This window comes from Osmia lignaria, chromosome 4, assembly GCF_051020975.1.
Source record: "Osmia lignaria lignaria isolate PbOS001 chromosome 4, iyOsmLign1, whole genome shotgun sequence".
NCBI lineage: Eukaryota > Metazoa > Arthropoda > Insecta > Hymenoptera > Megachilidae > Osmia > Osmia lignaria.
The window spans coordinates 11,270,053-11,293,547 of record NC_135035.1 but is presented as its reverse complement, the minus strand read 5'-3'; the positions used below and the strand labels follow the sequence as shown (position 1 = coordinate 11,293,547).

At 38.4% G+C, this 23,495-nt stretch overlaps 1 protein-coding gene across 2 annotated transcripts; it reads left to right on the top strand.

Moving 5' to 3' along the window:
• The first annotated feature begins 205 nt into the window (after positions 1-205).
• Positions 206-21,923, top strand: Elk (Eag-like K[+] channel). Of its 2 annotated transcripts, none has more exons than XM_034322762.2 (16): positions 206-467; positions 2,270-2,380; positions 12,354-12,587; positions 13,179-13,292; positions 13,917-14,044; positions 14,127-14,355; positions 15,286-15,449; positions 15,941-16,154; positions 16,769-16,948; positions 17,166-17,365; positions 17,491-17,740; positions 17,812-18,071; positions 18,150-18,298; positions 18,357-18,525; positions 18,624-18,996; positions 19,087-21,923. In XM_034322762.2, the coding sequence occupies exons 2-16, from the start codon at positions 2,305-2,307 to the stop codon at positions 19,296-19,298; spliced, it is 2,952 nt and encodes a 983-aa protein (XP_034178653.1). In that variant the 5' UTR covers positions 206-467; positions 2,270-2,304; the 3' UTR covers positions 19,299-21,923. The 2 variants fall into 2 exon arrangements, with proteins under 2 accessions (XP_034178653.1, XP_034178652.1); XM_034322761.2 differs by having other exon boundaries at positions 207-467; positions 13,179-13,310.
• The last annotated feature ends 1,572 nt before the right edge of the window (positions 21,924-23,495 follow it).

Sequence of the window (23,495 nt, the reverse complement as noted above, 5' to 3'; positions counted from 1 at the left end):
GGTACACACGCGTTTGGAAACGATCAGGGCGCGTGCGTATGCAGGTTACACGGTTTTGCGTTAGTGTGTACTTATCAGAATAGACGGATGTGTGTGCATGTACATAGAGAAAAGCGTAGGTGTATGAGTGTATACCTTCAACGGTTTACCACATGTTGCGCCTTGGTGCGCGGAGCGCAAGTCAGCCAGGAGCCCGGGCCATCAGGATAGACAGAATCTCTCCCCTCGGCTCGGTCAGTTACGCGAGTACCAGCAAACGTTCCGCGTGTCTCCCATTTCCTTCGCCGATGTCGCGATAAAACCTCGTAATCAATCGTAACGCGGCCAATTAAACGTTTTTTAACGTGTTCAGTGCGAAATTGTGAAGCATCCAAGTCGAAGGATAGGAAAATACGGTGCAGTGCTACCGAGAACAATATGCCTACGATGCTCTGCCAGTGAGCTAGAACTTTTTTTTTCTCGATAAGGTCTGTATTCGATGATTTACGATCATTTTTTACGCTTGGAAAAATTTATATACGCGTCGAGCAAGGGAAATGTTTGCTTTGCAAAAATGTTGCTGTGAAACGTTATCGCAATTTCAGGGCACAACTATACATCCTTTGTCGTGAAACCGTGGAACGCGAAACGTGGTTTTACCTGAATTTTTAACTGATCCTCTCAAAAACGAGACAGTGATATGTTTATTTTGGACATTATGATGACGGTAATGCAATAATGTCGTCACTAATTATAGAAATGAGCTAATTATACCTAACAAATAATTATTAAGGACAACAGTTATTGGATATATTAAGATCTATCTTTTTCAAGTAGTCTAATTGTTTCCATTAGACCTACTAAAAGGAGGATCAGTACATAATGAATTATACTCTATCACTCCATTTTCTGTTCACACCTGTTACATTACTAGAATCACTATACGACGATAGTGATCTGTCTTACACGGGGCACCAAGATATCAGCGCGTTGTAATTTTTATAATAAATTGAGACGAAAAAGTAATTTACAAAAGCTTCGCAGATAGCTAAAATTCTTTACTTTTTATTCGTTCTTTTCTTTTTTTTTTTTAAAGGAGGAAAAAGCAGATTAATTAAATTGCAGGTTAATCTTTCTACGAGTCCTTTCACAAAGAACCGCGAGCTAATTACGTTTGGCGAGACAAAAGTTACAATATACGTATAAAAGATGGATAATAATAAAAAGCAAAATTACGTATTCATACAGTTTTAATTACTCGTACGTAAATTTCCACATTTCTACTCATTAATTGATTGCTTATCGTTAACGTTTCACCTTGTTCCATTTTTTTATCTTTTTTTGATCGTATCGATGAAATACCTCTTTTTATTTCCAAAAATACCATATGCAAGATTGATTTTATAACAAAATTTTAATGGAATATGTCGAACGCGTTTTAGTTTGAAATGATATTTAATTGATATTTCGACATTAATAAATCATTATGATTATACAATAATATTGCAATAATGCAAATGAACTATTCTACTGGTAATTGCGTTACAATGATTATAATGACAATAATGTGCATCGAAAGGTAACTCGAATGAAAGTAAGGTATAACTTCAGTTGGATTAATTCCAGAAATCACAAATACCATTGAACAACGTGAGTAACTATAGAACTGTCCAATATTGAAAAGCTATGAATATCCCCGTCTTCCAGGCTTCTCGACGAGTCTCCTGTTTCTGCAAATGCATTTCTCTACGGCTTAACATAAAAGTACATAAAAAAAAAAAAAAACGCATAAAATTTGGATGCAAGTCTCGATTTGCAGCACGGTTCTTGCATATTTTATAAAGTTCAAAAAAGAACTGAAAATTAATATCATCGCGTTGCAAAAAATGGCAGAAAAATATATGTAAATGGTTGATTATAAAAAAGAGATTAAATGATATCTGATTCAAAGCGTAAAGTGCTTGAGAAACGTGTTAAATGAAAATTATCGTCTAAAAATAGTTCCGTCCGAGACTTTTTATAGGCTGCAGCCATCCATCATTGCAACTACCGTACTACACGCAATCCTTTATTTTCATTGGACCACTGACCTACCTATCGAAGACTTAGACGTTTTTCTCATGCACACATTTCCCTGCATAAAGCACGCTTCGTGCATTGTTCTTCCGAATAACAAACGACCTAAACTTTTATATATGAACACGTACATTTACATCTGTAATTGACCCAAGAATACTGTATGCGTCTGACTAAAATAAAGTTGTACTCCTTTCTTCTTTCTTTTTTACAGATTTTAGCGCCTGACAGCGCGGCGGGGTGGCCCCAATGCCGGTCAGGAAGGGCCTCCTCGCCCCACAAAATACTTTCTTAGATACTATCGCCACACGTTTCGATGGAACCCGTAAGTATTGTAGCTCTATTTAACCTACCTCTTATTCATTCTCTACTATCAATACGTTCGTTTAAAGGGAGCAATTTATATCTACGTTTAACCACCTGCGTCTGGGAATTCAGAAATATTCTAATCACGACTAAGAGTTTTCCTCTCGAGTAAATCGTACGACGCTCAAATAAAGCAAAATAACAGCGATAAAATTCCGATCACGTCAGAGAAACGACGGTGGAGGTATTCGCGTAAACTTTCTCGGGGTTGTAAAAGATCGAAGTGTAGTGTCACTGCCATTGGATTAGCTCCAATCCCGACGTTTCGAAGGCGACCCTCGTTTGTGAGTCGTCCGACGAAACGATTTGTCAATACAAAAAAGTCTTGATCGGTTCCAATGGTTTACGACGAAAAACAGCATCCCTAATAAAAAATCCAGAGCTATCCTCCCCAGTTCACCCACAACGACATGATTTTTCATCCAATCCCACAAATGTAAATGTATGTATAGTGAACGATGCAACAACCAGTTTTATTTGGTTCAATTGTATTTCAGAAATTCGATGGCTATTTGGCGCCGTTGCTCCACTCGACGACATATTGTCTAATATAATTCGAGGTGTGGACACGTGTTGCTATTTACTAATCACTCGATCAAGCTGCAAATTAATATCGAAACGTCTCTCAATAGTTGCCGCACACGTTGACGTCGCCGTCACTAATTCGTATACCATTATTATGGGCCACAACGTTAACAACGCGTGAAACCAAATTGTCTGACTGAGAAGCGACGGTACCCCGGGTGTATTTACCTCTAAACAATTATATCCCACCAGCTTAATGGTGCATACTTTGTGAAAAAGAGTGAAAAGAACGATGAAATCGAGATCACCTCGACCAACACCAACTATCCTCGCCATCCTTCCTTTGGGACACCAACTTAGTTACCTTCAACCTTTCCTCCCTTTATGGCGAAAACGTAGTTTTGGGTCTAGAGAAAAAGTAATCTGAACCGAAATTATCGATAACACAGTGACGCGTTGTATCCCCTTTCTTGATTTTCGATAAAGTAACAGTTGGCACTCGGCCTGCTGATGAAAAACGATAAACCACAGAAATTACATACGTTTCACAACATTACAAACATCGTTTGTAAATCTGTACAAACATTTAGCGAATAGAGATTACCCCTGTAATATTAAATTCAACGCCCGTTCTAGTGTTTGAATAACCTTTTCGAACAAGCTTTACGTTCCAGATCGTTCAGAGGGATCCGTTTTAGGTGAGATTCCAGCAATAAATACAAAGTTAAAGTAATCCACTGATACACCCGTTGTGAACTTTGAGCTTACAAACCAAGAAAAACTAATTACGAGAAAGGGACTACGAACCGTCGTTATCGCCGTCGTAAGAGAATTACAGGAAAGTTACGTCCTTGGAAAGTAATGAAATTGTATCTTTTTTTTCCCCTTCGTTCGAGATGCCGACAAAATTATATTCATAGCCACCCAACTAATCTCCGACGGTACATTTTAATTTAATTCGGAGATTAAAATCGGAAGTATTTACTTTTAACTGGCTAATTTATTTCGTATATTTACATAAGCTACTTTTGCAGTGTCAAAACGCATCGCGTATTAAAAACATGCCCTTCTTTCGTGTATAGGTACATACATAGAGGTATCGTGTGGATTGCATAACACCGTATTAGCATTTACGCAAGAATTAATTTCATAGAACCACCTGGTCTGTGGTGTTAAGACGATCAAAGCTCCTTAACTTCAACACGGACGTCGCAGTCGGACAAACACGGACATTCCATGGATAAAAAGGAAAAACGAAATGCCAAAATTTAATTTCACGTTTGGATTAGCTCAAATAACTTGAAATAGTGATCGCGGAACGAGTACTTGCGAGACGATCGCGTCGTTGTAGCACGATGTCTGGTCGTTTCAAGGGGATACGACGACCCTAGAATTATGCTATTACGTTCAATCTTGGTGTTCCATCAAATACTCCAGTTTCCCTACAAACTCGATCGCTCTCGAGGCAATACAAATATCGTTTACCTCCTTTTGCGTGAAAACAAGCTGGAAAAAGAACCATCGACGTCGATGCGCGAGTGTTACATTGACGCGATAACGATATCTCGTGTAGTTTCACGCCAGGGAGGAAAAGAAATCACGTAATTAGGTGAATGCATAATTGGTGGTTACGCGATTCAGTTTTTCAACCACGATATCGATTCGATTGGCTTCGTTACGCGAAACATCGGTGAAAAGAGTGAACGCGTATACTTGGAAGTTCGTGACCTTTCCATTGTGAACACTGTGATTTCGGCGAGAGAAAAAAGGGAAATAATTGCTCGTTAACGACGCCCGAAGTACTTATCCGTGGATATTTTTGGCGCTCTCTTTCTTTCTTCGAGCGTGTTTGGCACATCGCCAACTGGGGTAAAGGATGGTTGACGACTGTTCAAACACTCGTTTGTCTTTGCTGACCAAGACTCATGGAGGACCAATTGGAATATTCGTTTTAACCGAGTCTCTCATGCGCCTATCTGTGATTTTTTCTTATTCTTCTGTTCTCATCGAATCAGAGCTTGATGAAAAGCATAGCGAACAGAATGCGAACCACGATGGGGAAGGAGGAGCACCCCGGTCGATCAACGAAACTAATTTTTCAACAGAACAAAAACCTGCCTGTTAACGTACATAAAACTTCGACGCAACTTCGAATAATGCAAACTTCCTCGCGACATCGGGTTTCAATACCTAACCTGAATAGGGTTGGCGGACTTACAGCCCCCCTTGTTCGTGACCTATGAATTCCAAGTAATACGTCCACGCTAGTTTTACCATCGAGGCCGACAACCCCAGACGAATCATGGAATATTAATATGAAATCGGCGCCATGAAAATCGATCTTATTCCAATCGTTATACGTACTTACATCTGATCTGATAGTAACATCTATTCAAAGATAGAAAATTACTTAAATTTTGTAAACTATCTTTCCAATTATCCTTCTTGTTTTTCATGCTAGTGTTTTATTTCATTCACGATGATCTAGTACCACGAATACGCCTCGAACGGCAACTCCAATGAAACGTAAACGGCTCTTGTTTCCTGACCTTAATTCAAGATCATTAATTTCTTCTTAATGAACGATCACGGTTTACGCTTCCCAGAATGTCTTTCCAACGTGCATCTGTATGCATTAGTAGCACGTTACGTTTCGTTTCGTTGTAAAATAGGAATTGTGCACATTTCTAGAAAATGGCGATGGATGAAGATAAATATCGCACGGTATATATTATCTAAATTAAAACTACAGCGAAATCATGTACCCGCATTTACTATGTTTCCCATAGAATTTTATTATACGGTATAACAGACTATCGGGAAGATTAATTTTCCTTCGGTGCGCCTATTAAACTTGGTAATCTGAGGTTTATGGTATATTACTCTTATTGGAAACGTCGAAGGAACCGAATAATACAGCCACGTCGCACTTGTACTTCATTCTCGAAATAGAGGCATAGAATTTCATTTGACTCCGTTTCTAATAAATGCGAACAAAATTCACGACTTCTTGCTCTCGTTGAAAAAAATATTTCACCAAGAGCAGCCAAGAAACAGTGGACGTCGAGTGGTGAATAAAAGAACAAAAAAGGTCAAGAAATCTCTTTACACATGCCGAATGACCTAATTACTTTTTCCGGTTCTCTTAACATTAGTGTTGATTTCATTCTGCTAGAAGAGTCGATAATTATCGTGCTGAACGAAACGAGAAAACTAGAACAATTTCACGAAAGCGGCTAAGGGACTTGGAAAAGAAAAGAATGTTGTCATGATGAAATATCCGATTTATGCGAGGCTCCCTCTGGGGAGCAATAATATTGTGAAAAAGTAAAAAAGTTTGTTTTCCAAAAACCTTTTCGCTTTTTCTCCTTCGTATAGAATTGAAGAAATTTCGTCGGACAAATCGTGACGCAGGTGACATACTGTTAGAGTAGGAGCTATTTCTCCCAAGTAGTAATGATCAAGCAAATGTCAGCCGAGAAATCGGAACGCACGATTGCTATCGCATTATTTCGCGATTAACGACGTTGCTTAATTTTACGTTACTGGACGAAAAATAAATGGAGAACATACATGTATACGTAAGAAAAGCAGACTAGGATTAGGATAAGTTAATAGGGAAGTACGATTCAATATCTGTGACGGTTTCAAAGTGAAAAGTTGAGTGCCAGTTCTCGAATCGCTATACCTGTCACGACGTTTCAACGTATATTTATCGACGATACAACCTCGATGCACTCGCAACGAATTCAAAGCTGCATATCACTGTGTGACCTCAAAACTTCTACTAATAGTTACCGACACCACAAATAAATGTCACAGTGACGAGCGTTTGCAACAGGCTTTTGTGTCGTTTCCAGTGTTTGTTGTAACAGAGAAAACTCTACACGAGTTACACACTGTACACGAATATTTGCACTGTTTACTTGATTAACCCTTTTGTTGAAACATCTGCGGTACGATTGTTACAAATCTATCGCTAAAGTCTGACGAACGATAGTATTGTGTAATACATTTACGTTCCAACGTGACTAACTTGACATTTTGATCAGAATCCGTATGTATGCACCTCTTGAAATTAATAGTTACTTTTAGATGACATATATCATACATCGTTCGCAGCAAAAGGATTGATACGTCGCTTCTGAGTGCAAAACGCGCATAAGAGAATATAGATGTATATAAAATGTATACAAGTATCTGTGCAATTCCCTCGCGTACTGAAAATTAATTACAGTGCAACATCGTGCCATGTTAAATTTCATAATCCTCACGAGTGAATAAATGTTCAACTTGTCTAGAAGCTATGCTCGAAGTTAGGATTGATACGCAACGTTGAGTGAATTTGTGGCAAAAGCACACGAATCCCCACATGAATCAATTTGTGAAATCAAAACAGGCCAGAATCTCATGGAAATGCGCCCGCAATCGGGATATATCCTGGAATAGATTACAACAGCGACACGCGATCAAACGCTAGGATAGTCTCTTTAGTTTTCTGTTACGCTAATTGCACGATATCCTTGCCAGCTTGGAAATTGATATCGATTGCAAGTTGCAACAGAGTAGAGAGAAGAGTAAAAAAAATTCCTTCTAACTGGTTAAACCGTTCGACCTATCTAATAGCGAAAAACGAGGAAAGTTTGATGGTGAGAAAGCACGACCCGTGGTAATTGTGTGGAACATTGAGTTTCATCGTGTTCATTAACCTGGTTTAAACTGAAATTATCCCAGCTGCTTGAAAATGTCCATTCCCTCGGGAATATCACCAGCCTCTTTCCAAACGTACAATCCAAATTTCGGCTTAAAAGTAGAAACAAGTTTTGGAAATGTACGCTAGGAAACCTTAGGTAAAACGCGTTCGATTTATCGAGGATTCAGGTGTTGAACGACACACGGGCAACTAATAATTACTCGATATCGATGACGCTTATCTTATCAATGTAATCAATATTGTGACGAAAAGTAATGACGCAAGTTTATTCATAGGAAAAGTACATACGTTTATCGATTAAAGACTGTTCCTTTGTTCTTTCCTGCACATTGAAAACATATGTTACGTGTTACTGTTTGCAACAGGAACAAATTGTTTACGATTCGGCGTAATAGCTGGTACATTGCATAAGAAACTAAACTACTCACAGACAATTACAGAATGAAGGAACAGTCGTTTCGATAATCGTTTCATTTCCTCCGATGAAACGCATTCATCGTTCATCGAATGAAAATCTGTTCGCGAAGATTTCAAATCGATGAACGTCGAGTGAATTTTTTTGAAAAGCCAAATGAGTCAATACCGTGGAGGGAAGTCTTCACGGTATGGGTTCCCTTAGACAGCGGACCTGATACTAGCAGGCTTAATCTCTTCATATTCCGGTCTAAGGAAGGCATTATACAGCAAAAGGAGACGTAACTCGTTGAGGGGGTGAAAGAAAGGATACCATACAGCGACGCGAACGAACGGAAACCTTCTTTTATCTCAAGCTACCTTATCAAAGAAGATCTCAAGCTTTCTAGTCTCGTTTTAAATCTATGCTTGCACGCCAACAAAATAACTATACTTCTCTCGACTAGAAACGAAATTGATCTATACATTTTTTACGCGATGATTTATACAATTCGACCACTACTTTTGTAGTAAGTACGTAATAAAAGCTATTGGAAAATATATTGGTAACCGACTTTTTTCTTTGCTCCATTCTGTCAGCAGTAGCTTTGCGAGATATTGAACTTTTCTGTCTTCGTAGAACGGAGAACAGCCGTCGGTTAGTTCGCGAGACTTTCGTAAAATGAACCAGTTTAAAGGACGGAACGAGAATCTGACCGTTCCATTTACTTGACAATTCCACGTATTCGAAATTTTGTAGAAATCTGATTAGGGAAAACGACCCAGCCCGATCCCAGTGGAAATTGCTAAGTTATCATCGCCACCGACCTCAATCATGGGCAATAAGGTCTCACTCTCTCTCTCTCTCTCTCTGTCTCTGTCAGGAGTGAAACTTTTCCGCAGAAAATTGTCATTACAAACGGATCGATGGAAAGGTCCTAGTGCTGCATTAAAAAATTGCTTACGGTCGAATAACCGGGATAGAAATTTAGCCTCCGGAGAGAAGCAGAAAGGGGGAAACGAAGAAAGGGGATGCAAAGTTTATCGCTAAGTGCTAGAAACGGGATAAAAGTTTCTGTGCAGAACAGACAAGAATATTTTCGGTTACAGTGTGTAAAGAGACACGATGGCTCGCCTTGCAATGGAGGTCAACCTTTCAAGAATATTACATTCATGACAATAGAAGGTACTGACAAAGATCTGGATAAAATTTCTAAATAATACCGCATCGCAAATGAAAAGGGGTAAAGCTCATTTCCTCCGTTCGATCTTCGGTGAGAATTAATTGAACATGCCCGACACGAATCTAGTTCTCTTCGATCATACAAAAACGTTCTGACATACGGTTTGCTCGAGGGGGAACTCGTGACCGTATCGAAAATCGGTTGATACAATTTACCGCTTTGGATTTTCTCTCCTTTGCCCGATCCGCACGGTAATTTCAAGTTCGATTAAGCCACTTTCCTTTATTTTCTACGATTAATGCCTTATCAGGGCTGTATCGAATTTATCCGTTAAGAGTCCCTGCTGCCCTATCCTCGACGAGGAAACTTACTTCGAATGAAAATTTTCACGTAAATTCTAATCCGTGTAACGAAAGATTAGGAACGATACGCGAGAAAAAGTGTAGAGTACCAATCCTTCCTTTATTTACGAAGACTTTAATAAAGTCCCTGATACGTGATGAAAACGCAAGGTCGACATGTATGGTTAATACCACCTTTTAATCCTTACAACCACGGTATCGCCATCGTAAACATACAATGCATGCTTTTCATTACCACACGGATGCACCACTTTCGACACGTTTGCAAATTTCGAACAAAATATCTATCACGTTTACTTAATCTCTTTGTCCATGGTTTCAGCGACGAGAATAAAATCCAGTTTCACTTGATTTTGAACGAAGAGAAAATGAACGTCGAGGCTTGATTATTAGTTACAGGTTTACGTGTATACGTATAGTGAATATAACTAACCAACGTATCTAGCGGGACATCAATTCAGCCACATTAACCACAATAGCTGTGGCAACACGCGGTTATATCCACTTAATTATTTCGGGGTTATCGGGAAATATGGCTAGCAACTTATGAAGTAGTTATCGCTTTTCAATTAACGGCCGGAAAACATGAAAATCTGCTTGGCCTTGACGAATGCAATTATAGTTCAGAAAATATTCACTAATTGCACACGATCGGATTACGGTTCGGTTTTATCGGATCGCTTTGATACGTGGACGGATCGCACAGCGTATTCGATCAGCCAAATTTACGCGTTTTAATTGATATTTAATTAATCCAGTCAACGAGAAAGAAAAAAACCGAACAAACGACAAATATTTGCTTTTATATGAAATAAAGGAACATGATTTTCGTACGTTTAACTGAAACGTGCAGTGCCGCTTTTCTTGTTTATTTTCCTTGTGCACATTTTCTCCCATGCATAGCTAGCAACATAAAATCTATATTTGTTTAAAACGCGCTTTTCATGATCTACGGTTATTTTTACCTTAGACGTTTTAATTATTTACCACGTTTCCGTTCGCTTATCGGGTTACACATTTTCCTAGGACAAATTTAGAAAATTGTAACGAAAAGCAATTTCTTGCTTCCAATTACTCGCATCAAACATAAAAATTCTCAAACGAACTTGAATTCCGTTTTTGTTTATAAGGAAAATTTTCTGACGCTGGCCTGCATTCGACACGTATGCGATACACAATCGGCTCCATTAGTCTTTGTCAAGAGTTGGCTGAAACTGTAACGTTTACGCTGCTTTTAGCGGCTGATGCGATGATCGTAAACGCTGTCGTTGTCGTGACCCCCCGGTTTACACGTATGCACCGAATTGGATATTTCAACGATGATTTCACATACTTATCGAAACCGTATAAATATACGGGACAGGAAACCCGTGAAAATGACGAAACGTAGCCTACAATTACGGAGAAACTATGAAGCTTGAACGCTTATTGTTCTTAAACCGCTTAAAAGTTGCAATTGTGCAGCTATTTCTGTTTTCCGGTAGTTATCTACACTTCTCATACCACTTCGTCTACGACTGAAATTAATCCTTCACCGTTTCGTGACCGCGTATTCGCAATAAATGCGTAATTGGCAATCTCTTCGCGCGAAAAGAGCAATTAACTACAATTCATCTTTGGACGTTAATGAAATGTTGCTTCGAAATGAAAAGCGTGCTGATTTAATGGCAATACTGACAATTAATCAATAAGGTAACGCGAAAATAAGCAACGAGTTAAACCGTCAAACAACGTACAAACTTCACCCTCAAACCATATTTTTATCTTATAACCCTTCGCCGTCAAACTCCCTGTGTATCAAACACGTGACAATCACTGTTTTCCGCAGAGCGTGAAGGGTGGTTTTAATCGTCGTCGGTCACCATGATCCCGTTCTACTAACTGCAGAAAAAGTTACAGGACTTTGTTTGGACCTGCTCATCCAGCGAAAGATAAACTTTCGCTGTACATTTATCTCGAACGAAAGTTCCACCCATTTTTTGTTTTTTTCACTTTCACCGAACTGTACGTAATTTCAGCTTTTGGTCAGGCAATTCGAAGACGTTTACAGAATGCAATATTTAGAAAAACGGAGTTGTTGCATTTGTTTACGAAAAGAGGAAGCACCGAGATAGTTAGAACCGCGCAAGACTGAGAAAAGATGAACGTGTTTCAGGGGTAGCCGTAAAATTAAAAATAGTACCGTCGTTACCCTGAGAATGATTACGCCTGACGTCAGAGACGTTGACAAAGCTATCAACCAATGAACTGTACCACATGGTGCAATCATGCATCAACTTCTTGCACTACGCATTTTTATCCCGCGTAATCATCAAATTCTTGTTTACCATGTCCCTTCATTGCACTTTTCTTTTAATATTGCTTCAGAAAAGAAAAAAAAAAAGAGAAAAATGGTCAAATCCACGTACATAATACCCCTTTGTAGTGAACAAAACCGAGTTGATCAATTTCACAGTGTTAAAAGTTTCAACTGAAGCAATTGTTTTGTTCTTCCTTTTCAATTTCCCTTTTTTCGCAACGTATCGACTCGATTGGCTTGCCGTGTCGGAATAGCTAAACCAAACAATAATTGAGAGAAAACACGATCCATGCGAAATTAATTGATGAAAATTGTGATTGCTCCACCACGAAATAATAACGAACTCGTATAATGTATTCGTCGATTGGAATCTAAATGCAATTTTTACCAGTTAAACGACAGTCAGAACCGCTGACACGTTCTTTAATTTAATCGAACATTCTTTTTGTCGACAGACAGCAACTTTGTGCTGGGAAATGCGCAGGTTCCGACGATCTACCCGATCGTTTATTGCTCCGATGGGTTCTGCGAGCTGACAGGATTCGCGCGAGCGCAAATTATGCAGAAAGGTTGCGCTTGCAAGTTCCTGTACGGCCCGGAAACGAAAGAAGAGGAGAAAGCAATGATCGACAAGAGCCTCGAGAGCAAGACGGAACTGAAGATGGAAGTTGTGTTTTATAAGAAGAGCGGTAAGTTTTAGTACGGTCTTCTGAATTTCTTATCTTCAAATGCAGTCTTGTAAGTTGGAAAGTAAGCAATTACAGACAGTAGAACGCATCAATCTTTAATTTGCTTTCTTCTTGCAAGTCAAAGTTTGACTACTCTGATGGCTTATCTTCTCTAATTAGTTCGACCTGATTTTCACTTACGATTCTACGTACAATTGAAGAAAGAGATGTTTTCTTTTTTTCTCACTCTATAAAAACGATAAAAATTGGTTGTACCATTTAACATAATTAGTGAAAGCGATTCGATGTAAACGTGTACACAATGATTGCATGGCTGCAACGAGATACATTTAATCAAAGTAATCGATTCGATTTGATTCTATCATATTTGTACAGGAGCAACTGTTCGCGTTAGCAATACGAATCATTATTCTATTCATTTTGTTTCCGATCGGCTTTCAAAATAGCAAGTTTAACTTCGCGTTTAACGAACCTCGATCAAAAGTTTTAACAACAGATCGTACTTTCGAATGTAAATTGATCAATTTGTCGGTCAATTAATTTCTATCAGGATACGCTTAACGAGACTTTTTGTTTGATTTTAACCAACAGGAAGCCCATTCGATTGTTTACTCGATATTGTTCCGATCAAGAACGAAAAAGGCGACGTCGTTCTGTTCTTGGCTTCCCACAAGGATATCACCCACACGAAGAACCTTCAGCTGTGTGAGTTGCACGATAGTGGTGAGTTCTAGCCAAGCTTTGCTGCTGAACTCAGCCTGACGAAACGATTTTCTCTGGAATGCATTTCGATCGACGTGACTGATGAATTGCATTCCAAAGTATCCGAGCACGGACCATACATCGGGTATGGATAAAACGTTCCCAATGTAACGTACTTTCTTTCAACGTATTACCTATCTAACGTTTCGTGCTTTCTACACCGCGATCACGCAACACGCTGCACGTAAACCTAAAATGCAACATCATTCTTCAAAGCAAAACACCCAAGAACGCAAATCAAAAGCCAGCCAACAGCTTCGAATAATAGTTTGCTTTTCTTGTAGAATTTACACATCACGCCATCCCGGTGTTACACGTGTTGCTCATTTACAAAATCGACGTGCATATTTTACTCGGAACGTACAATATTTTTACAATTTATGCTAGTTTCCTAAGCAAACAAATTTTTGAAAAAAAAAAGAAAAAAAAAGTTCGCTTTACGTTTATTGATCAGGAATGTATATTTTTTATCTCAGAGTGCTTTAATTGCACGGAAGGTACAGTTTTAAACTGTGCAAAGTGCAAAGAAAGAAACGCGTCTACGACAACGGTCAAATTACATTTCAGATGCAAACGGTGGTCTCGATCCCGAGGCACCACCGGCTAATTACGGCAGGAGAAGAAGTCGCGCCGTCCTTTATCAATTATCTGGCCATTACAAACAGGACAATAAGCACAAAATTAAATTGAGCAATGTAAGCGATTCGTGCTTGTTTTAACACGCGATCGATTCTTAATTTTATTTATCGTAAGACTCCCGTACGATTATTGTTTTAGAATCTTCTGCATTCCACCGCAGCACCTTTACCAGAATATAAAACAACGGGAATCAAAAAGTCTCAGTTCATTCTAAGTCACTACGGCGGCTTTAAATCTTGCTGGGATTGGTTAATACTCCTCGCAACGTTTTACGTGGCAATCGTCGTCCCTTTTAACGCGAGCTTCATTAACATCGACAGGCCTACAATGGTCAGCGACGTTGTCGTCGAGGTCCTTTTTATAATCGGTGGGTACACGTTTCGCACTCGTTACCTTCCTTTTCGTTTCATAGAAATTAATAAGCCTGATCGAATTGCAAAACGAACGGATTCTATTATAGAATACTCTACACACGTATCGATTGGTACACTTTTAAAATAATTCAATCGAGAAGAAACGAGAAGAAGGGTGGTGTTCTTTTTATTTCATCGGTGATTCGAGGAGCTACGATTCTCTCTTACCCTCTTACTAACTCACTCGTAGAATTTCTTCAGATTTTTCCAGGCTCGAACACGCTGAGATTTGCTTTATTTTTCATGCATTTATTTGCTTTTTAAATACAAACCCGATGCTGTGAAACGAGTTTCTATCGCGGTGTCGATCGCATCTTTTAGCACAAATCAGACTCCTCGAGTCACCTTTCGCAAGCGATACATTCATGCTACAATCACGGAATCAATTTATCGTGTTGAATATCGAGTAACGATGTTTCAAACGCGAAGGCTCTTCGTGGGTGTCCGATGAGATCGCATCTCTTTGAGAATAAAAAAGGGAAGTGGGTAGAATTTAATTTGCAAGTATACTACAAAAACTGTTTCACCGATTAAAGATCACCCTTTACCGGCTGTGTGGCTAAACTCGTTTCTAGTCGAAAGTTTAGCTGCTCGCGAGCATAACTTTACTTTAAACTAATTTGACGACCAACTTGCGAGCAAGCGAATTTTCGGACATAAATTTAGTTTCCAAACGGGATTAAAAGCAGTTCATCGTACGGGGATAAAGTTCCTTAACGCGGTTCCACATTTCCACGTTACGAAACTCGAAAGGACGACTAACTGCGAGAACAGTTTACCTTTGCTTTTGACCGAGACAAAGACCACGAGTTCCTACTTATTCTCGCTAATATGTATATAAATCAGTGAAAACGTATGAAATCTACAAAACAATCCTTTCACAGATATCGTTCTGAATTTTCGAACAACGTACGTAAGCAGAAAAGGCGAAGTCGTCAGCAACAGTAAAAGTATTGCCGTCAACTACGTAAAGGGCTGGTTTTTTGTCGATCTGGTCGCCGCTTTGCCCTTTGATTTTCTTTATGCCTCTGACGTTTACAGCGGAGAGGTGAGTAATTATCGTCAAATATTTAACGAGATAATACCAACTGACCGTGCGGATGCGTCAAAGAGATAAAGTTTCCATTCGCGTTTGAAGTCAGTTGAAATTTTCATCTCGACTACGAATGATTACGTCGCTAAAATCAAAAGAATCTGAAGAAGAAAGTAGTGGAAAGAGTTCGTTTCGCAGATGTCGATAAATTCGGTCAAACGACACATCGATTTCTCGTGTCGTGTTTTCTCCGGAACTCGGATGCGCTTGAATGCGATTCAAACGACGTATCTGATCGATGAATGGTACAATCATCTAGTCGTCGTAAGTTCGCACACCTCGAGAATTCGTTATTACATCGATTGTTATCAAATCGAATCACTGGGAATGTGTGCGAACACTCGATACAATACAAGTACAAATGTTACTACTCCGAGCAATAGGGTTAATCGATGTATTTTGACCATCCCGTTTCACGCATTACTAATAGCATATTTGTATCGCAGGAATCGGGACACGGTAACATTCATTTAGTAAAATTAACAAGGTTGCTAAGACTGGCGCGATTACTTCAAAAGATGGATAGATATTCACAGTACAGCGCGGTGATTTTGACCATGCTGATGCTATTTTTTATCCTGGTGGCACATTGGTTGGCCTGTATTTGGTTTGTTATCGCAGAGAAAGAAAGATTAAGAAACGATAACGAATGGGACCTCGGTAAGTTTGCAATTTTGTTAAACAGCCTGCGACTTCTATGGAATACAAATGTCGATGAATAGTTACAATGAAATTTAGCCAAGAACCATCAATCTTTCGAACGGTTTATATTTGCTTCCCCTCGACAGAAACACGTGATCGTGAACATTTTAAGCAAGAAACCCCAAGCTGATCTGGGACACGTAACGTGTACAGTAGCTTAACCCTTGTACCTGCTTAGATATACAAATTGGCCCCCCGATGCTCATTTCAAATAACCTGTCTTTGGAGAACTTTGGACTCTATGTGGAAACAATGCTCGGGAAAGTTGACGAGCTATATTCGCGTTAAACCGCGAAGTTAACACTTAAGGGAAAGTGTATCACGTAATTTAATCGGAAACGTTTGCCTGTACTATACATGCTCTTGTAATGCTGTTACCGTTTAATCCCGAGGCTCGAACTTTGATGCGCTCAAAGAAGAGACTGCCGGCGACTTTGGCATACTTGTACGCGACATTTTGCTGCAAACGCGGCCTGTTTTAAAATAGTTTGCCACCGGGCAATCGATCAACGTGTAACTCGACTTTGTATTCTACAGAGGAATACAAATTTTAATCAAATGAATTTTTCCAGGCTGGATTCACACGTTGGCGGAAAGATTAAAAATTTCCGTGAATAATGTAACGCACGCGGAAAGCTACATCACAGCGTTGTATTTTACTTGCAGCAGTTTAACGTCGGTAGGATTTGGAAACGTTTCGGCCAACACGTTCTCCGAAAAATTCTTCTCGATTTGCACGATGCTCATTGGCGGTTAGTAATCGTGGTCAATCAATACGTTTGTTCCGTAAGGATTATCAATTAATTACTCAATAATCAATTAACGGTTATACTATCCTTGTTTGGCCGAGAATTGACATGTGTACGCGCATTAGAGGCAAACGATATTAATTAGGACGAAACAAATTTATCCGTAAATGTACAGTAGGAAACATTAGCACATTGTATACGTATTGTGTATGCTATACAGCTCTGATGCATGCCGTGGTGTTCGGTAACGTGACGGCGATTATTCAAAGAATTTACTCTAGAAGATCGCTGTATCAAACGAAATTGCGAGATCTCAAGGATTTTTTCGTGCTGCATCAGATACCGGAGGAATTAAAACAACGTATGCAAGACTACTTCCAAACAATGTGGTCCCTGAATCACGGTATCGATATACACGAGGTAAAGTGCACGATGACGAACGGTAAATAATTGTGCTACGTGACGCGATAATGCCATATACCTACATATATGTATCTTCACTGTGTGAAATTAATTATACAGACCCGACGTATTAATCCTTTTAGACCCTGAAACAATTTCCCGAGGAACTCAGGGGAGACGTTTCGATGCATCTACATCGTGAGATATTAAATTTACCAATATTCGAAGCTGCTTCTCAGGGTTGTCTCAAGTTACTTTCTCTCCGAATTCGAAATAATTTTTGCGCACCTGGCGAATTTTTGGTTCACAAAGGAGACGCGCTCTCGTACATCTACTACTTGTGCAACGGTTCCATGGAGGTCGTGCAAAACAATATGGTCGTTGCAATCTTGGGTAGGACACCACGAGATATTTATTAATCTAAATCGATATCTTTGTATTATGCAATTTAATTTAATTTAAAGGGAAAGGTGATCTTGTGGGCTGTGACATAAACGTTCACCTACAGCATAGCAGTAATGGGGGTGGAGCTGGTGGTTCAGGATCCGATGTCGTGGTCAAATCGAGTTGCGACGTGAAAGCGTTAACCTACTGTGATTTAAAGTGCATAAACATGCACGGGCTGGTCGAAGTGCTTCGATTATATCCCGAATATCAGCACGAGTTCGCAAACGATATACAACACGATCTTACTTACAATTTACGAGAAGGATACGAAGCCGAGGTAATCTTTGACTGTTCAAAAACTACACGAGGCATAAAAGAAGAAACGATACAATTTTCGCGGCGATGCCTTTTTCAGCAAGAGTCGGATATGAACGGACCATCGTTAACGCTACCGTCGATCAGCGAAGACGATGAAAACGTACCTGAAGAGGGAGAGACCTCGCCTTTATCGCCACCAAACAAATCACCTTTGCATACGTCGAGCCCGAGACACGCTAAATTTAGGTAAGTCTATCTGGGATCGCTTTAATTACGTCTATCTATTCTCCACCGTGAATCATAGGGATGACTATCGAGAAACAAGGAGACACGGAAGAGGGGTTTTAGTTCGAGGAAGAGCGGCCCAAATGATCGCTCAAGAATCAGTGGAGGACCATATTCGCGGATCGGTGGAAAGGCTCGACACACAATTTTCTACGTTACACCAAGACGTTGCTACTCTGAGTAGCGAGGTAGGTGTAGGTGTTCGAGAACAAACGAGTAGGTAGGCGGTGTTTTATAGAGATACACCAAAGTCTTTAATACCCTTTCTGTTCGATAATAAAAATAGGTCAGAAATGCCATTCAAGCTCTACAAATACTAGCATGTTCGCCACAAAGTAATCCGAATTTACCAACCCCTGCGAACCGAGGGAGCGGCGTTTTAGCGAGAAGTTCGTCCCACCCACCGGATGCTCTATGCTGGGATCCTCCTCCGAGGATGTCCGACGCATCGACGCAAACCGACTGGCCGGTGGATTTGTTCGAATCTTGGGTCCGAGCGAATCCTCAAAGAGTCCTGAGGATTCTCGAACTCGACCCAACTACTCTATCGAGGCAACCTCCGTCTCCGACACCGTCTCCGTCTTCTCCTCCTCCGCCACCATACGAACCCCTATCACCTGTGGCAGGTACTCCGCCGCAATCACCATCCCCCTCGCCAGGTACTTGTTCAAATTATTTTATTCCATTGAAATTCATCTAATTACCACTTCTAATCAGGTCGATAATATTCGCGCAAACTATTCCCCCAGGTAATGATAATTTCGTTTTCGGCAATAATCACGGAGAACGACACATTCCTCGTTTGTACAAACCGACGAATTCTAGCTGGGATCCGGAGAACAAATTATCGCATCGATTTAGCGCCGGTGATGCCGATAACGCGTCTTTGTATCAAGCGTTTAGCACTATGCGCCGACTTCCGGAATCACGCTCGTTAAAATTTGATCCCTTCGATAGCTGAACATTTCCAAAAAACATATCAGGGTTATCAGCCTTAGAGCACACCCAACAGACAGAGAATTTGTAGGCCCGCCACGATCAAACCAAAGCAAAATTCGATGGCTAAAATTCATTCGTCAGATGTACTCTCGCGTTAATAAAGTTTATCGCGTCTGTTCATTTTCTTACACACGCGAAATAGTTGAACTGTAGTTGAACCTGATCACTACTTACGAACAATCAATATTACGTGATGTTGCTCGTTTCGTTTTCTATCGGTGACTTCGTTAGACTAATCAATTGAAAACTATCTTTATCTAAAACGTGTTTTCTAATCGGATCTTCTAATTCGAACGCTTGCAATTCGACTGGTCCGTGTAAATATTGGCAACCTATGTGTCCTCTTGTACGTGCAACGATGTCACAAAGTTTTTCCAAAATTTCCTGAACCCGCAGAAATACGAGAAACGTTCAACGTTTAATATCGCGGCAACTTTGTTTGAATGAAAAGAAAAAACTTTAAAGATATCACAAAAGGAAATTTTAAACTTTAGCGTAGCAATAACGTGCACAAGAAATTTCGATGTATCCTGTAACGTCCAAGTTAGATTGTAGTTATGGTAAAGTAAGTAGCCATCGTTCGAGCATTTACTATCGCATTAAACACAAGATTGATTTCAAACAATGAATCACTTAATCGATTCGAAATGAATGTATCATATTAAAACTGTATCGCGCGGGTGTGTATCCAATTGTAAGTATCACTTGAATGGATTCAATGTAAATAGCGTATCGCTATCAAAAATATGTGATAAGGCACGGCTTTGGCCATGCACAACAATTGTATTCGTTCATCTTTCATCGTCATTTGTGAAACACTCGGATCGGTAACAATAAAAGTTACCTGTGTAATTATGAAATCTAGTACCTATAGATGAGAAGGCTGCTTCACAATTCCGGTCACAGTGCCGTCAGATCGCGTCAAATCAAACCTCGGTCAATATAATTTTAAATGCAATCCAATTTTAAACGTGTCGTTATTGTTGAGTGTGAAAATTTTTAATAAAATCCTGTACTATGACCGATCGTGATCTGAGCTTATGTTCGACCTCACGTATGAAGCAGGTTTTAATACCTACGTCTCGATACGTATAATTTGGATACGAATACGTTGAGAAAACAATCATTACATTGGACGAATAATATTATTATCGAAAGACCAACCATCGTAAAGCACTCGAGTCTAGTCATAGTAGGAATCTTACAATTAGACCAAGTATTGATAACGTCATAATTTCACAAATGTCAATGAAAGCAGCTGTTTTATAAATATTTCATATATTTTGTTATACTATTTCTATGCTCCTCACCTTATAATTCAAGCTAAACGTATTGTAATATTATCTATTCAACCTGTATCTCACGTATTCTACTACTTTTTACACTCTTCGAGTAACTTACAAAAGGGAAACGTTCGTCATTCTTAACATACATAATATGGGAATGTCAGTAAGCACAAAATGAAACACGTATGTTTTTAAAGTTGATGAATTTCCGAAGAATGTTGAAAGATATAAAATTATCATTCGGTATACCGATTCGATTCGAAATTAGAGTTAAAATAAACAGAAACAAATTATTATTCGTGTTATACGCGTGTTCACGTGCGTGTGTATTTCTCCCTGTACGAAGTTACAATTAGTTGATAAGTTTATGTCAAGATGCAAATGCATCCTCGAATTATCAAAAATTTAGCTAAACTCGATGAAATTTTTTATCACACACTTTTTTATCTAAACTAGTTAGAGAAAAACTTCGAATGAACGGCCTTAAAATAAAGATTTATTTTTTTCACTGTTCTTGAATATCACGATCTAAATCTAAATGTTTGACCTAAACCGACGCTAATGGTCTCCTCTCGAAAAACGTGATGAGATCAGATTACCAAACATCTTAAAACTACGTACTAATTGGGATACGATACGACAACCAAGGACTAACCGGTCGAATCGATTTTAAAAAATATTTTATAACGTTTGTACGTTGTATTATCGAACATGAATGTAACAAATTATCATTCTTACCTTTCTTTACAGGCGTCGAATATCAAATCTTTTGATATCGGTTAAAAAATACATATAAATATTGTACAAATACGAATAGACGAATGTATCATTCTAAAGCGACAGGATATATTTATAGTTAACACTGTCAAAGAACGACGATATCTTGAAAGTACCAATGTTAACGAATGCATAGTTTAAAAGAAACAAAAGAACAAAAGAAAATAATACTTTCGCTGTTAAAACGCGCCTGTTGTACAAACTTTCCATTGATGATTTCAACAAGGAATAAACAACGGTAACGTTATTTTAATGTCACGCATTATACATTTTAGCAACACGAAAAAACTAAGTAGTATTACTTCACGAACGAGAAGAAAAACTAATCTATCGAAATCTTTCAGGCGTTTGTAAATATTCTTCAATGCTTATTGTACAGTGTGCATCTTATAATTGGCATAATTTGTTCATTTGTCTTATTATAAAAAAATAAAAATGAGCACGAAATATTTAATAAAAACTGTTCTTTTAAATAAATTGACTTGAACTAATCGTGACATAACCACTGTTAACGATGATTCCAACGCGAGGTTATAAAAAAACTGATAATAAAATGTTAATTGTAAAAATGAATATGTATTACGTGTATTTGGAAACAATACCATAACAAATTATCTTTCCCTTCCTTTTGTTGTAAACTTTGAGTTCAACAAAGTAGTTTTACGAAAACTACGCAGTTGTACGTTGTTCTCAAGAAATGAACGACCGGTATTTACCGGTGCTGATTTTTATAGTTTAACAATTGAAACACTTACCTGTTTCATCTGAAGACCGGACAAATGTGACGAAGAATGAATCACAAACCACAAATCAGTTGTTGAACGAGAAAAATCTGTCGACAAGAAAGTACGCCATTTGTATTTCCTCGTGCAACAATGATCATGGCGTATAACATAACATTTTATGATCGATATCGATATTTTCCTTCCAATTGTTTTAATCTATTACGTACACCGATTGTCAGTATCATATTAAGTCTAATTTACTTACTAATTTGCAAGAAGAAGCTGCTTTCCAACCACTTCTATTCACCACTTGTAGCAACGTGACACTTCGTCCTCCTCGTGTCTCTGACCGATCACGACCACTACTGAAATCAATTCAACCGGCAAGACGCACTACATTAGCCGGAGGGCTGTTTACATTTTCGTGAAACGAATTCTGTATACTGTTTAATCAAAGTTATATGAAGCTAAATGACCATGAAATATATAGAACAATCAATTTTATATTTTTATTTTAATGTTTACGTTTTGTGTTGAAATTTAATTTCACACTTGAGTTGTATATATATGTTTGAAAATATTCAGAATAGTTTAGTTAATAAAAATTATAAAAACATTATGAATCAAAATTAAAATTAAAATTTTTTATTATCTTTAGCAAGCATATTTTTACTAAAAAATTATTCGTATTATTTTTTTGTCTTATTTAAACAGTACGATTCAAATGTTGTGCGTAGTAGTCACGTGACCGTTTCAGTTAGTTATTGTAATATTCGCGAAACGTGCGCGTTACTCTCGTTAAATCGTGTGATTTTGTTTAAAATCTTTCTAAATTAATGAGTATTAATGTGATATAAAGTGAACAAAGTGTGAAATAAGCAAGTGGGCAGTGAATGTGGTAAGTTTTTTGAAATATTAAGTATAATATCAAAAGATATACGAATATGATTTTGCACAACTATTGGCCGGGTACCGTAGTTTTGGAATTTTTCATCATTTTATCTTTTTTCTTGCATTAAATGATTCGTATTACTTTTTAAACGATCAATTCTCATATAGAATGCTACTCAATAATTTGTTTAATTGTATTTCTTTGTTTTGTGACAGATATCTGACATAATTGGATTACATGAAGAGAACGAGAATCTACGGTCGCACGAAGCATTCTACAAATGGTGAGTCATATTTTTATGAAGTATCGTACTGTATTGCTTAAGTATCAAACTATGCTTAAGTATACTTAGGTATACAAGCAAATTGAAACAACTTTTAATTTTTATGTTAATTAATAACTTTTTTTAATTAACATTGTTTTAAAAATATTATAATACATATATTAGAAACATTCTGAAAACACAGTTCAGAATCATG

Bases quoted from the DNA above. Each gene is read 5' to 3' on its own strand.
- Elk (XM_034322761.2), top strand. From the start codon at position 2,305: ATGCCGGTCAGGAAGGGCCTCCTCGCCCCACAAAATACTTTCTTAGAT. The intron at 2,381-12,353 runs GTAAGTATTGTA...TTTTGTCGACAG, and splicing joins CACACGTTTCGATGGAACCC to ACAGCAACTTTGTGCTGGGA. The intron at 18,072-18,149 runs GTAATCTTTGAC...TGCCTTTTTCAG, and splicing joins GAGAAGGATACGAAGCCGAG to CAAGAGTCGGATATGAACGG.